The sequence below is a fragment of the Vicia villosa genome, linkage group LG2 (assembly GCF_029867415.1).
Source record: "Vicia villosa cultivar HV-30 ecotype Madison, WI linkage group LG2, Vvil1.0, whole genome shotgun sequence".
In the NCBI taxonomy this organism is placed as follows: Eukaryota; Viridiplantae; Streptophyta; class Magnoliopsida; order Fabales; family Fabaceae; genus Vicia; species Vicia villosa.
Genome location: NC_081181.1, coordinates 186,494,913 through 186,509,736, shown reverse-complemented (window position 1 = coordinate 186,509,736; position 14,824 = coordinate 186,494,913). Strand labels below are relative to the sequence as shown.

At 31.1% G+C, this 14,824-nt stretch overlaps 1 protein-coding gene across 1 annotated transcript; it reads left to right on the top strand.

Annotated features, from left to right (window-relative positions):
- The first annotated feature begins 7,653 nt into the window (after positions 1 to 7,653).
- Positions 7,654 to 14,612, top strand: LOC131653261 (uncharacterized protein At5g08430-like). Its single transcript, XM_058923354.1, has 8 exons — positions 7,654 to 7,799; positions 9,710 to 10,470; positions 10,847 to 10,950; positions 11,611 to 11,670; positions 11,838 to 11,888; positions 12,263 to 12,333; positions 12,713 to 13,323; positions 13,528 to 14,612. Exons 2-8 carry the CDS (start codon positions 9,789 to 9,791, stop codon positions 14,052 to 14,054), a joined length of 2,106 nt encoding a protein of 701 aa, XP_058779337.1. The 5' UTR covers positions 7,654 to 7,799; positions 9,710 to 9,788; the 3' UTR covers positions 14,055 to 14,612.
- The last annotated feature ends 212 nt before the right edge of the window (positions 14,613 to 14,824 follow it).

Genomic DNA, 14,824 nt, shown 5'->3' with positions numbered 1-14,824 from the left:
GCAAGAATGATGCTATTAATTATAATTTTGCTTTCACAATCAACCAACATATATTTACAAAACTCTTTTGACTGTCAAAAGTAAAAAATACAAAACTCTTAAGGCAAGCAGTGGATGAACCCCTGGCGTCTTTTGTATTTGAGTGAGCCTTTTATAAAACCCCTAATGGATAAAAATACCTTTGGGTTCCTCTTCAACTGCACTTACTGAATTGAATATAAGTCACTGGACAAACAATCTTGCATTAACACTAACATTTTCCCAACCATGTACATCATCTTCTACATCATCAAATCTACCAACACACTTAGTAAACTTGCAACACGAGACTTGCAACATTACTTATAGCAATAATTTTTTTTCACCAATATCTTAACTAACCTCCAGCAAGCTTGCAACATGAGACCTGCAACATTCCAAAACAAACATCTTAATTAACCTCCAGCAAGTTTTTCATTGATTCCACCCACATGATAGAAACATAAAAACAAATATTAACAAAATTTTAAAAAACAAATGAATCCACAAATAGAACTACAACATCAGGTTTTGAATTCCTTACAACCCTATCTTTGACCTTTCAAATGCATTTAAATAGATTATACAGGGTCATTCAAAAGGTCGGACCATTGATCACACCAAAAAACCTACAAAGATTTAAGAAGATAACATTGGTCACAGAAATTCAGAAATATGGAAGAAAATAAAAAACAACACAAAAGTGGGCTTAAACAAAACAGCTTACACAGCAAATATACTGTACGAATACTGCAGTTGGAAGATCCATGTGTATTTATAGGGTGGAAGAGAAACCTTCCTTCAACATTATCTGTGCCGAATTTGATCGGATTGACATAGGCAGAAGCAAAAATTAGGTTATCGAGTAACACATTTATTCTTTCGACCCATCATAAAATTTCTGCCTCCACAACAACAAGTAATTTACGGCCATACATAAAAAGACATTTATATCCCTTATTTTGATAGGCATAACTTAGATGGAGGGGGGAATTAGGCGGCCAATGTATTGGGATAAGATAATGTATTTGAAAGGACACAAATTATTAACAATAAATTTTGGATGACTAAATTAAATATGAAATTATTTAAAAAAGAAAATAAAAATTAGGGTTAATTAACTTTTCGGTCCCTATAAATATCTCAAACTTCGTTTTTAGTCCCTCTAAAAATTTCCTTCAAAGAATGGTCCTCCTAAAATTTTAAATTTTAACTTTTGGTCCCTCCTGCAATTTAGCGACGGTTTTTACAATTTAGCGACGGTTTTAGCGGTTTTTTTATTTTAGCGACGAAATTAGAGACCATTTTAGCTACGATTTTATCATGAGGGACCAAAAGTTAAAGTTTAAAATTTTAGGAGGACCATTCTTTGAAGGAAAATTTTAGAGGGACTAAAAACGAAGTTTGAGATATTTAGAAGGACCAAAAACTTCATTAACCCTAAAAATTATTACAATAATAGTAAGATTTATCAAAATAGAAACTATTAAAATAGTAAGTTGTCCATAATAGGGACACTTATCAAAATTTCCAAAAAAAACTCATTTTGCTTTATTATTATGTATGATGCTATGTTACTCATGTTTGTCAATATTCAATTTTTATTATTATCATATTATACGTAGTCTTTTATAAAGTCACTATTAAGACAATTTAGAGAGAATAACCTCCTTCTTTTCACATTAGAATTTGTCAGCACCAATGACAACTCCTCAACCTTGCAACAACCTGAAAATCTTTACTTAATCTTCATGAACGATTAGTTTGAAGATAGAGTCTCTCCCAATCAATCATAAACCTCTCATTATCAAGATCTGAAAACAAAACTGACGTTGAAGTTGAATGAAATTCGAACGCAAGAGATTTGAACTTTTTCAAAATGAGAGAGTTGATTTCACAGAAAATAAAAAATGATTATGAAGTTCATTACATGAAAATTGTTGGCAAAAGCTTTTATATGTGCTTGAGAATAAGCACAAAAATTAGTGGTAAAAGTTGGTTAGATTTTATTAAAAAACAATGCATGGTTGAGTCAAATGAGCAAGTGAATGGAATAAAAAGAAATCAGATATTTGACTCATTTTTCTCTTGATTCGAATCGAGTACAAAGCATGATTCGAATCAAAGACCCCGTGATTCGAATCATATACAAAATGTGATTCGAATCAACAGCAACAGGCCCTTAAGAAAAATGTTAAAAATTTGTGTGATTCGAATCATGTGCAAAGTGCTATTCTAATCAAATTGACCATATGTGTTTAACTCAATTTTTCATGTTTTCAAATGTAATTTGAGATTTTTAATTGCATTTAACTTGAATAAAAAACACATATAATTTTCATGCAATTCAATAAAAGCATCTCGATCAAGTTCAAACATAATCATTGATTTATGCATGCTAAAACGAATTACGAATCAATTTCAAACTTGATTCAAAAGATGTGTAATCATGAGGGAGACTCAATAAATAATAATGAACAAAATCGATAAGACAAGCAACAAAATAATCGTATTGAAAATGCTCCCCATGTATGTGATATGAACAAGCAACAATCTCCTATAGAGATATGCAACTACAACTACATAACTCCGTCATCCGCACTTGCTTCTTCGTGATTCAACTCCATCAACATATCATAGTGGCTTTTCACAGAAAATGTGTTATGATGTTTCCACCAAATGAACTCATCTTCAACTTCAGATCAAGGTTTAATTTCCAAGTGAATAACCTTTAATTGATTGAACTCAAGAACTTATTCTTTTGATAAATCCCAAAACTCTTTGATCTTCCCTCCAATAACCTGAATCACGCACCTTGGCATTTGGCCTCAAAGCAAAACAAATTAGATGTTGGAACTACTGAGATAAAGAGTTTGGTCTCAACCAATGCTTCCAAAATCTAACGGATCTACCCTTACCTAATTTGCAGGAAATTAATTTAGAAAACCTATTACAATTCCCCCTCCCTTCAGGTCAAGGCCTATCACGTGCTTCCACCAAATTAAGTCTATTTTACAAACCTCTAAACATGAAGAATCAAGCATTTTACTTTACACATTGCCATACATATATAAAAGAAGGATAACTCATAAGTTATTACTTTCAGACATGATTCTCCACTTCCATTTGCTAACAAGAACCATGTTAAACTTCTCACAATCCTTAACTCTTAGCCCTCCTTTCTCCTTAGGCTTGCACACATTTGACCAACTCAGCCAATTGACTTTCCTTTACAACTCTCCTCCATCCCCACAAAAATGCATGCTGCAATTTGACAATCTCAAGAAGTATTTCTTTAGGAGCATTGAAAAAGGAGAAGTAAAAAATAGGAATGTTAGCCAATATCACATTCAACATAACCATTCTAACTCCTATTGAAATATGCTTCTATTGCAAATTTGACAACATACACCTAAGCTTCACCAAAATAGGATTCCAAGAATCTCTTCTCCTATGTTTGAATCCCACTAAAATACCAGGAAATTTGAAAGGAATTTCGCCAATTGAACAAGCTAGAAATCGTTATTTGGCTTGCATCAACTCCTCCTTCAAATTGATTCCAATAAGTTTGCGTTTGCATATATTCACACACAAACCTGATGCAAGCTCAAATCATGTATGCAAAACTTTGATTGTCTAGAGATTATAATCACTCATAAGGATGGTGTCATCAAGTTTTTATTCAAATCATGAAAATACTTTACTCGAATCAAATATTGGTTGTAAATTTTAGATTTTGGTTATATATTCTTGATTCAAAACATGGATTTAGATGACTTGAATCACATGACTCGAATCATATAAAGCTTGATTAGAATCATAAGAACAACTTTTCTGAGTTTTTAATTCTTCATTCAAATCATTCACTCTGTTGACTAGACTTATACCATTTGCTCTTGAATCGAATTAAATGGATATTTTCTCTCATTTTTGTGCCTTATCTCCAACACATATAAATCATTTTTCAAAATCCTCTCATAACATTCTATAATTTAGAATACACAACACATTTTTATATTTGTTCTGAAAGTGAAACAAAAATTTCTCTTCATCTTCAACCTCCAGCCTCTGTCATTGTTAGATTAACTTCTCAATCTAGGGTGCGAGATCTATGTGAGGAGGTTTTTTTTTATGATTAACATTTTTTTGGATAATTTTGTGTAGTTGTGCCTGGGATTGACAATCTTGTGTGAAAAAGAAGAACTTTTTTTCTCTAAGATTGCTTTGTTAGATCTCTATGGAAGCTTTTTTAAACAAAGCTAGAGTTTCTACAATCTTCAGACAGTTCAAGACTGAGAAAGGAATTGATAAGACCGAGTAAAGGTCGTTGTAGATGGTTGAGGCAGAATTCTTGAAACTGGAAGATAGAAATCGAGATCGAGTAAAGGTTTTTCATATATAGGTATCTTACGTTCTATACAATCAAAGAGGGGATTTAGATTGAAAATCATTTGTTTTCAACATCCTTTTTAATTGTGATTGAATTAAAAGACTGTGAATTTTATTCAAACTCATAGTGGAAGAACAACAAATTTTCAATGGGAAAGCATTTGAGAGTGAAACAGTCATAAAGAGAGGACGAAAGTGTCAGACCACTATAAATGTGATGTATTCTCGATGTGTGTGTATGTTATATAAATGTTTAAAATTACATGTTGTTAGGATTTATCACATTACTAACGATTTTGTGTATAAGAATTAGGCTTGTGTTAGATTGATGTCATAAACATTCTTAGGTTTTATTAAATATGAAAACTATAATAATACATTTCTTATTCAATTGAAAAGTGTTGATTTACACATCCCATATAAATCAAATTTTATGTCAATTGAAGCATTGATTGATAAAGTCTCTTCATTATTTCTTGTTTAAGTGTATACTTCGCCAATCCAAAAGTATATATTTTGTACGAATATTCCGCTACACTGAATGATTTTTATCGAACTATATTTTAAACAGAAAATGTTTTTCCTTAACTGGCCTTTTTAGAAAAGGTCTATTCAACCCCTTCTAGACCACTTGAGTTCATATTCTCCTCCAACACCATCTACCTCAATTAATATATAATATTTGGGTTATTTCACACGCCTTGTTAACTTTATGTTGATATAATTTACAATTGTGAAATATTATGTCAATATTAAAATTTTAGAGTAAAATAATAAATAAATATTGTTGTCACATATTAAAATCGTGCCAATAGTTTATATCCAAAGTTAATTAGTACCTTCCCACTCCAAGTGGAAATAGGGCAAAGCAACTAACATGGCTTACGACTTAGCCTACATAGGCCCAAACCATGCCATATTTCTTTTAAAATAGAAAAGGATTAGACTTTTTATAGGCATATTTAGCTAAAAGGCTATGTCGCAGGCCATAAAAAATGTCTTTTAAGCGTATCAGACAGACATATTTAAGACATATTTAAGTAAAAATGAATAACTTTATTATTATTATTATTATTATTATTATTATTATTATTATTATTATATTGTATTTTGATCTTTGAATTAAAATATAAAAAAAAAGTTTAGTTTTTCCTTAAGAACTTATGAAAATAGGTTGAAAAAACCTTATGAAGAATGTCATAAGTTGTTATCATAATTTGTTTTTATAAGTCATTTCAAAAAAATAATATAGCAAAACTTATCCTAATAGGTAAACTCGAATGTATCAATAAAACTAAATATTTAGTCTCAATGATCTTTTAATTTGTTAGTCTATTTAACATTACTTGAATTGCATATTTACAAATGTTCAAATAAAATAGGCTTTTAAGTTGGCTAATAGGTCAATCAGACCTTTGAAAAGGCTAGGCTCATGCCTAAAAATAAGCTTATGATAGGCTACAGAACAGACTTAGGCTTTTGAATTTTTTAGTAGGTCAGACTCAGTCTTGGCAAAACCTAACTTGACCCAACCTATTCTCACCCCTACCTCCCACGTGTTCTAAATAATAAACTAATATAATGTTTTGTTAATAAATAAATATTCACTTTTATTATTTTATTTGGTTTTTGAAAAATAAATTTAAAATCAAATTGAAACGACTTTCCAAAAAGTGATTTAAAGAATCTAATAATATTTAATAATACTGGTTTCAATTTTATCATCTGTGAGCGGTTTTGATTTGAATCAGTTTGAATACAAACACATCATCAATTATTATTATTTTTAAATATAATGTTCGAATTTATTTTTGTCCTTTTATTTCAACTAAAATCAATTTTTTCTTTGTTTTTAATCCCGCGTTTTTATTTTATATTTCATATTCTTTGAATTTTTTAGTCTTCGTCATTTTTACTTGATATACCATGATTAATGATGATATTTTACTTTTATAAAATCAAATTAAAGAATCTAATAATATTTTATAATAATTTCCAATTTTTTTTATAGAATTTAATAATATTTAATAATTCGTGATTTCAATTTTATCATCATTAGGCGGTTTTGATTTGAATCGGCTTGATTGCAAATACCTATATTATTTCTATTTTTTAAAAAAAGCATTCGATCGAATTTATTTTTGTCCTTTTATTTAATTTAAAATTAATTTCTATCTTTGTTTTTAATCCGCGTTTTAGGTTTTATATTTCACGTTCTTTGAATTCTTTTAGTCTTCGGCATTTTTATTTAATATACCATAATTATTAAAGATATTTTATTTTCACAAAATAAAATTAAAGATTTTAATAATATTATATAATATTTTCTAATTTCGCTTTAATAGTACACAGTTTTCAATTTTGTTATCTGTGGACGGTTTTGATTTGAAACGGTTTGATTATGAATATTAATTATTAGCGTCTTCTTATAAAAATGTCCGAAAATAGTTTTTGTCCATTTATTTTGATTAAAATAATTTTTTTTTATTTTTAATCCGTGTTTTTGGTTTTCTATTTCATAATTTTTGAATATTTTTAGTCTTCGTCATTTTTATTTAATAAATTATAATTATTAATAATATGTCACTTTCACAAAATCAAATTAAAAAAGTTTATATTAGACAATAAATTGGTATATTATATTTAAATGATAAAATTACCATTATAATGAAATTATATATAATTTTAAAAAATCAATATTCATATTTTAAAATAATACATATCTATTTTCTTGTGAAACACTTTTTAAAATTATTTATTTATAAAAAAAAGAATATGCATTAGTAATATAAAATATTTTTACATCGTCAACCAATGAAAAACATGTATTTTATCAAATTACGCTTTATTTTTAAAATAGCCTGAATAATAAAATTTTATTAAAAAATAATATAAAATTATTTACACTGATAGTGCATTACCTTTAATCTCTATATAAATATTAATAATTTATTTTCATTAATTTAGAAATATAAATTACTAGAAAATTGTAATTATAGTAATAAATTGTAATTACTAGAAAATCGTAATTACTAGAAAATTATAATCTGTAATTATAACTTAAATAGAAATATTTTTAATAAAGAAATTATTTATATTTTTAGAATTTTTTAAATTAATAATCTAAATATTCTTTGTCGATAATATTTATTTATATTTTATATATTAATATCTATTTATTAATATAAACAAGTTGTTGATATTTATTGGTATAAATACTCCTATTCTTCCATTAGTTTTGTCATTCAAGCGAAACACCCACACGAGTAGTGTACCTGTAACTACTCACCACATCACTCTCACCCACCAAACACCAACAGAAACCTTCTGCTTCTGGAATATTCCTCACCGTTCTCCAACCGCTTTTGCCTCAGTCAACTCTCAATCTCTCGGTATTTCTCTATTTCTTTCAATTTCTCTATATTCTTCCCAAATTGCTTATTGTTATTCATACTGTTAGTGTCGTGTCCTTCACGATTACTATGGTGTTTGTCGTTTTTCTTCCCTAATTTGGGTTTTTTTCGTTAGGTTGAATATGCAATTGTGAATGCATGTAATGAATTTTGTTTTGTTTTCGGTTTGATTCAGTTAATTTTTGTTTTTCATTGGATTTTCTAAATTTGTGTTTATTTTTTATATTTTAATTTTATGTTGTTTATACTTTTTTTTTTGGTATCTTTTTGTGCATCTTTGTGTTGGATTTGTTTTGGAGTTAAGAGGAAAAGAAGAGCGGGGAGGGGTTTGGGAAGAAAAGGAGGGAATTTTCTTACCTAATTTGGGAGATTATTTGTGGGGTATAGGGGATGAGAAAAATTTACTCTAATTATTTAAATTGAGCACTTGGTTCTTTTTAATTTCAAAAACTTTTTGAGTTTTTACCCATGTAGCATTGGTAGGTTTGAAAAAAGGTGTGTCTGTGTTCGAAAGCGACACTTGTGATTACGTTTAATTTATTCATTTTTTCAAATTATTATTGTTGTCAAGATGTGAGTGTTGGCATCGTGTTTCCAGTTTCCGTGCTTCATATGTTTTTATTTTATAAAATTTGTTTTTAAATTGATAATAATGAGATAGAAGGCTAGAGTAGTGAACAATTGTGATAGAGGGAAGATGAAAGCAGTGTTATCAAATAACGGCGCCATAGCTGCTATGGCGGATATACATGGTTGTTTTTGGGCTCGCTGCAATGGTAAATATCGACCGATATTGCAGATTTTTCTGCCGTAGTCCGTTATAACGGCAATGCAAAGCGGCTGGTATGACGGCAGTTTGGCTTAGCACCATGAACCGTCATCTACCTTCGACAACTTTTTTTCTGAAAAGGCTAGATCTATTTTAAATTTGTGAAATGGTAATATAATAATGTTGGTAAATTTAGTGTCTATAGAAATATCTTTTGAGCAGGCACATCCATCAAAACCAATGAAACACCAACAAGTTGCTTTGAATAGTCTCTTGCAACATCAAGGCAAAGATAGTGCATTTAAAATTGTGGTGCTAAATTTCGATATGACTAAATAGATCAGAGATATCAATAGCGGCGCTATCCTAGAATAGCGGCCCAGAGCTGTGACTCTCTCCTATTCGATGTTTAATGGATAGCGGGATCATGACGCTTCTTGGCTCGAGAGGGTTTGAACTGGTTTGAACACGAAAATCTAGATTTACCCTTAAAATAAATAAATCTGGTTTGATTTTACATATGTTTGTTTTTTTAAGTAATAGTCATTTAATAACTCTATTCCTCTTCTTCCTCTTTTATTTTATAGATTATTCATATAACTAGTCTAAAAAATAGTTAAATAGTGGTTATCCCGCTATCTCTTTTTTGGGGTTGGCTGCTCCGCTCCGTTGTTTGGGATTGATAACTTTGAAATAGGTTGACCTTTTTAAATTTAAGCAACTTAATTGCCATTTTGAAAATTTGATGGAATAAACTGTCCAATCCTTACAGTTTCAATGATCGAAATGTTGATATACTCTCTAGTTTCGTTACCTTTTAAGGATGAGTGAAAGTGTTTGAACCATCATGCAAGGTTGGGGATACTCTCCATTCAACTTTGTGCAGTCTTGTTTTCTTCGACTAATTTCTGTTGCCAGTTTTTGTCTTTTAATTAACTTTCTCTGATTTTATTTTGAATTTCTCATTAAAATTTTAATTCTTAGTACTTCTAAGTTCTTCTTTGTTCAAGATTTCAATAGCAACACAAAATGCATTTTCGAGGTGTTATTTTTTTGTTATATTTTTTTACCATTTTCTGCTGCCAATTGATTTCTTTCTTTTTAAAAATAAATTTGACAGAGGTGAAAAGCGTGGAGATGGACAGATTTGGTAACTAGCTGAAGGGGTATCTGCAGAGGAGCCGGCTGAGTTTAGGGTAATGATAGGAAGGATGGATAATGGAGCACAATCTGGTTTTGACTGGGCAGAGGAAATTAATGGAGAGGTTCAAAACTGTGTGAGAAAGAAAAGGAAATACAACAAATCAAAGAAAAAGGAATACAAATACAATGGATGGGGATCAACTTCCCTTATTCAGTTTCTCAAATCCATTGGTAGAGATACAAGCAGCAAGATAAGTCAAAGTGACGTCACTAAAATTATAAATGATTATGTTAAGCAGAATAACCTTCTTAAGCCTACAAATAAGAAAAGAATTCTGTGTGATGTTAGGCTCCAGTTGTTGTTCGGAAGGAAGAGCATTAACCGGATAAAGATTAGTAACTTTCTTGAGTCACACTATTTAGAAAACTGTGGACAATCTGATGAAGACATTCTGTTTGACTCAGACGTTGATGAATATGCATGTGAAATCCCCAAACCAGCGCCTTCGGAGAGGAAGAGCCAACCGAGGAAACATGTTGTGGAAAAACCAAGAAGCTGTTTTGCCGCTATCAATTCTTCCAACATCAAGCTTGTTTATTTAAAGAGGAGTCTAGTTGAGGAACTTTTAAAGGACCTTGAAACTTTTGAGACCAAAGTAGTTCGAAGTTTCATAAGAATCAAGTGTGACCCAAATGACTACCTTCAGAAAAACTCACACCTGCTTCTGCAAGTAAAAGGTGATTTGACTAGTTTTTGTAGATTATGCCATTGCATTCTAACAGTCGCTTATTCTTTTTTTTTTATGACTTTTAATTGTACAAGCTGCTTTCGAAGGTATGCTCATCAACTGCATTAGAGTGTGTTAATTCAATTTAGCTTATTCTTTTGATGTCATTACTGTGTGTCACGTGTTGGATGTTATATTATTCTAATTGAACGATTTAGACCATTAACAATGTGTAGCAGTGAACTAAATAATCTTATTCCATTTGATCTCCTTCCGAAGTCATTTTTACTGCTACAAATACAGTTATATATGGCAGATATAGAAAACATAGATCATGATTTTTTTTTAATTAACTGAAATATAATTATTTCTTGAATATATTTCAGGTATAAAGAAGGGCTCAGGAGTCGATGGGGAAATTCGCTTGCAAGCTTCTGGTTTCATTAAAGACATTACCATTAATATGCTATCAGACGATAATTTCTCTGAGGTACTGCTGAATTATCTTACTATTTGTTAGCTTTATTTAGTAGAAACTATGGTCTCTTCCTTTGAAGATTAGCTCAACAAGTAGGATCATATTGTATTATTAACTCAAAGGTCCTTGGCTTGGTTCGTGTTAGTGAAACCCTTCATTGGCAAGTCAATCGTAACTTAAGTACCATTTTCAATAGCTTGTGCCATGCTTTACACTTATAATGGGGCAACTTTTCTGCCGCTGAATTTTCATGTACCAAAATAAGTTGTTAGCTCCAGCCTGAAATGTTGAGTTCACTCTGTAATCATTTCTCTTAATCAATTTGTAAAAAATTAGTGCTGGATTACTTTATTGACTTTTACATAAGCCTGTGTTAACTGGAAGTTGATTATTTATTGGTATTTCAGCATGCTGATTCTCTTCAGTACTGTCATTATTAGCCTACCTAAATAATATACTTTTTGAATAATGTGAGGTTTAGTCATGGATGTGGCGGAGTTATAAAACTTAAAATATTTCACAAATGGAAATATCTATGCAACATAAAGTTATACCAAATGCTAATTAATAAAATGAATGGTGGGGGAACAGCTATGCATCATAATGGTACATTATATCAGTTTTTTGTGGTTTTAAAATTTTGGGTTTTTTAATATATGACTTTGGTTTCAGGAAGAGTGCGATGATTTGCATAGAAGAATTAAAGACGGCTTACTCAAGAAACCTACGATTGTACGTTTTTCTCAGTACTCTGACACTGAATCATTCCAATTAAAATCATTCCAATTAATGGAATCCTTGCAGAACTAGAATGATCAGTTTTCTTGCTGCAAGTCTATGTCTGGTGCTTTATTGTATCTAAAAATTATGACAATTTTTTTTGTTTTGTTTTATGGTAGGTGGATTTGGAGGAAAAGGCTAGAGTGTTGCATGAGGATATAACTAAACATGTAAGCAATAACCTTTGCATTATGATTTATTCCCTCATGTTTAATTTCAGTAAATTTCTTACAGTTTCTTGGCTTGCACATCTTATAAAGTGACAGGTTATTGTCTCTCCTTAGATACTATTCATTTTATACACGCTATATCTATACCTTATAAAGTTATATATATTCCTTGTACTTGTTGATGTCTTTCTGAATGATAATTTCAGTCTACCTATTTAAAATGTTCTTATATGCATACACTTCTCTTGTTTGTGTAAAGTAAAACTGCTGCACATCCGGTTTCAAATTATAATTTGTGTTTGTTCTTTTGAAATATGTGCCTGATTCTTTGCCTAACTTTTCTGCTTTCTTGTTATGTGATGAATCTGCGACAGTGGCTTGCAAGAGAACTTGCTCTATTGCAGAATCTTATTGACCGAGCAAATGAAAAGGGTTGGCGAAGAGAATATCCTTTTCTGATATTTAACTGATAGTAATAATTTTTTTCTATGCCATGGTAATGTCTCTATATTCCTGTTTTGCTTCAGAATATGTAGTGAATTTTGGCACCGAACCTTGTTAATGCATTATGCAATACTTGTTATACAGCTAAATTTGTTCTCTAGTAGATTTTTCACAGTTTGTTAATTCGACTCCTAGCTTCATAGTAGATAATAATCATTTTCTATGACTCATGAATAAGATATCAGTCAATTAAAGTGATGAACATTTTGTATTAGGATTCTGACTTTTTGTCACGAGTATTATGATATATGCTTTGTTTGGAAATTCTTTGTAGTAAAAAACTTTTATAAGATAGGTATTCCTTAATCTATTGGAAGCACGTTGGACGGGTACCTTCAAAGAAGGGAAAAGCTTAAGAGACCGGAGGAGCATGAACGGTTATTGCATGTAATCCCTGAAGTTATTGCTGAAGATCTAGAATCTGAATCTACGACAACAGATGTTCCAGTTAAGAAACTCAAAACCAGTTTCCAAGAGTTTTCAGAGACTACCTGTACAAAAGCATCATTAGCATCTGAGGTCCCAGAGGCAGTTGCAGATGATTCTGCAGATTATTTCTCAGATGATGAAGAATGGTTATTCCATGGGATTCCCCAAGTTACTACTGATTTTCTAGATTTTTCAGAATCCCAACTCCCCGAAGTTCCAGATAAAAAGGCAGAAGTTCCAGATAAAAAGGCAGAAAATAATAGTATGCAAAGTTTCTGGGAAGCTACTCGTACAAAAGAATCTTTAGTGACCGAAGTTTCAAATCCGGTTGCTAATGGTTTTGCATGCAAGGCTACAAAACTGTCTCTTACCGATCAAACCGATCAAGAAAATGAGTCACCAAAGTCGATTCTCAATCTTAGTGGACCATCAGAAGTTCCTCTTTTCAGCATGGAAATTAATAGCACTGCGTTGAATTGCATATCTCGCGACGCTTCTGCAGGTTTGTTAATATCAACCATTTTTTCCCATGATCCTCTATTTTAATATAAACATAAAACATGTTTGTTTGTCTGGGGTTCTGCTTAATAGTAGTACTGTAGTATGTTGTTTGGTTGGAGGTGTACTTAATTTATTTACTATGCCTCGAAAATTCTAAGGATAATCAGTATCTTTATTCATTGATGTTCTTTGCATGTTTTGGCAGTTAACCAATGGTCTAGCGTGTCTGTTCAACAGCAACCAGCAAAAGAAACAAACTTCGCATATAAGATGGATGGTGTATCTATGACGGCCAAATCAAATGAATTTCATATTGGAAATAAGATCTCTCAAGCACCAACAGTCAATCAGGTACGGCCAGCTCAGGTTCAGGTTATAGAACTGAGCGACGATGATGACGATGAGGAAAGTGAAAAACCAAGCACCATAAAACCTCTCCATGAAACACCAAGCACCATAAACCGTGTTCATGAAAATCTAAACACCGTAAACCGTGTTCGTGAAAATCTAAACACCGTAAGACCAGTTCCTGCTGAGGAGTTACAAGCCTTGGTCTGGCATTACAGAGATCCTCAGGGACAGGTGCAAGGTCCTTTCTCCATAGTTGCTCTAAAAGGTTGGAGGGATGCTCACTACTTTACTCCAGACTTCAAGGTTTGGAGGGCAGGCCAAAGCCAAGACCAAAGTGTACTATTGAAGAATATTCTACCCAAATTTTTCCCCTTTGGATAAAATTTCAGGAGGTGTCAGTTTAACCGGGATGTCAGTTATCAGAGTAATGCTTTTGTCATACCAATTTTGATTTAAAAAAAAAATGATGCTTTCCTATCCTGGTCAATAACTTGTTTTGATTTTCCGGCAACAGACGAACAGCTACTTATAACTGTAACTGTCTCAAATTCCATCTGATGTCTTTGATCCATGTCAATAATTTGATTCTCTGGTAAACACCTACTTGCTTGTCTCCCTCTTTATCTAGCCCAATGATTGTAGAATGTGTGCTATGTCCAATCGTCAGGCAAAGGCTAAGGTTATTCAAGCTGGTGATTATGGAGGCTGTTGGGAAATTTATCAAATTGGTGACAGTTACAAAAAAAATGGTTCACTTTCAAATCATTCCAAAAAAAAATTGAATATCAAAAATTCAATGTTTATTATCTGTTTTTAGAGTTCTTTTTGTCAAAAATAATTTTATTGGATATTTTTAATATCCAAACTGAGTTACAGATCGACCTTTTTTTGTGTGGCATTGATGAGACATTTAATATATATTATTTGGTGTTTTTTTAATGCTTATTAATTTAGTATTTTCTATTCTTTTTACCACTTGATATAATTGTGTTACATCACAATACTATTCTTTTTAGTATGCTAATGTTATTTAACTTTTAATATATGCCATTTAATATAAATATATAATTTTTGAAAATAAAAAATCCAATCGAAGAGAAGAGAACCACAAATAGAGGGGGGAGAATTAGGCCAAGGCCTCCTTAAGAATG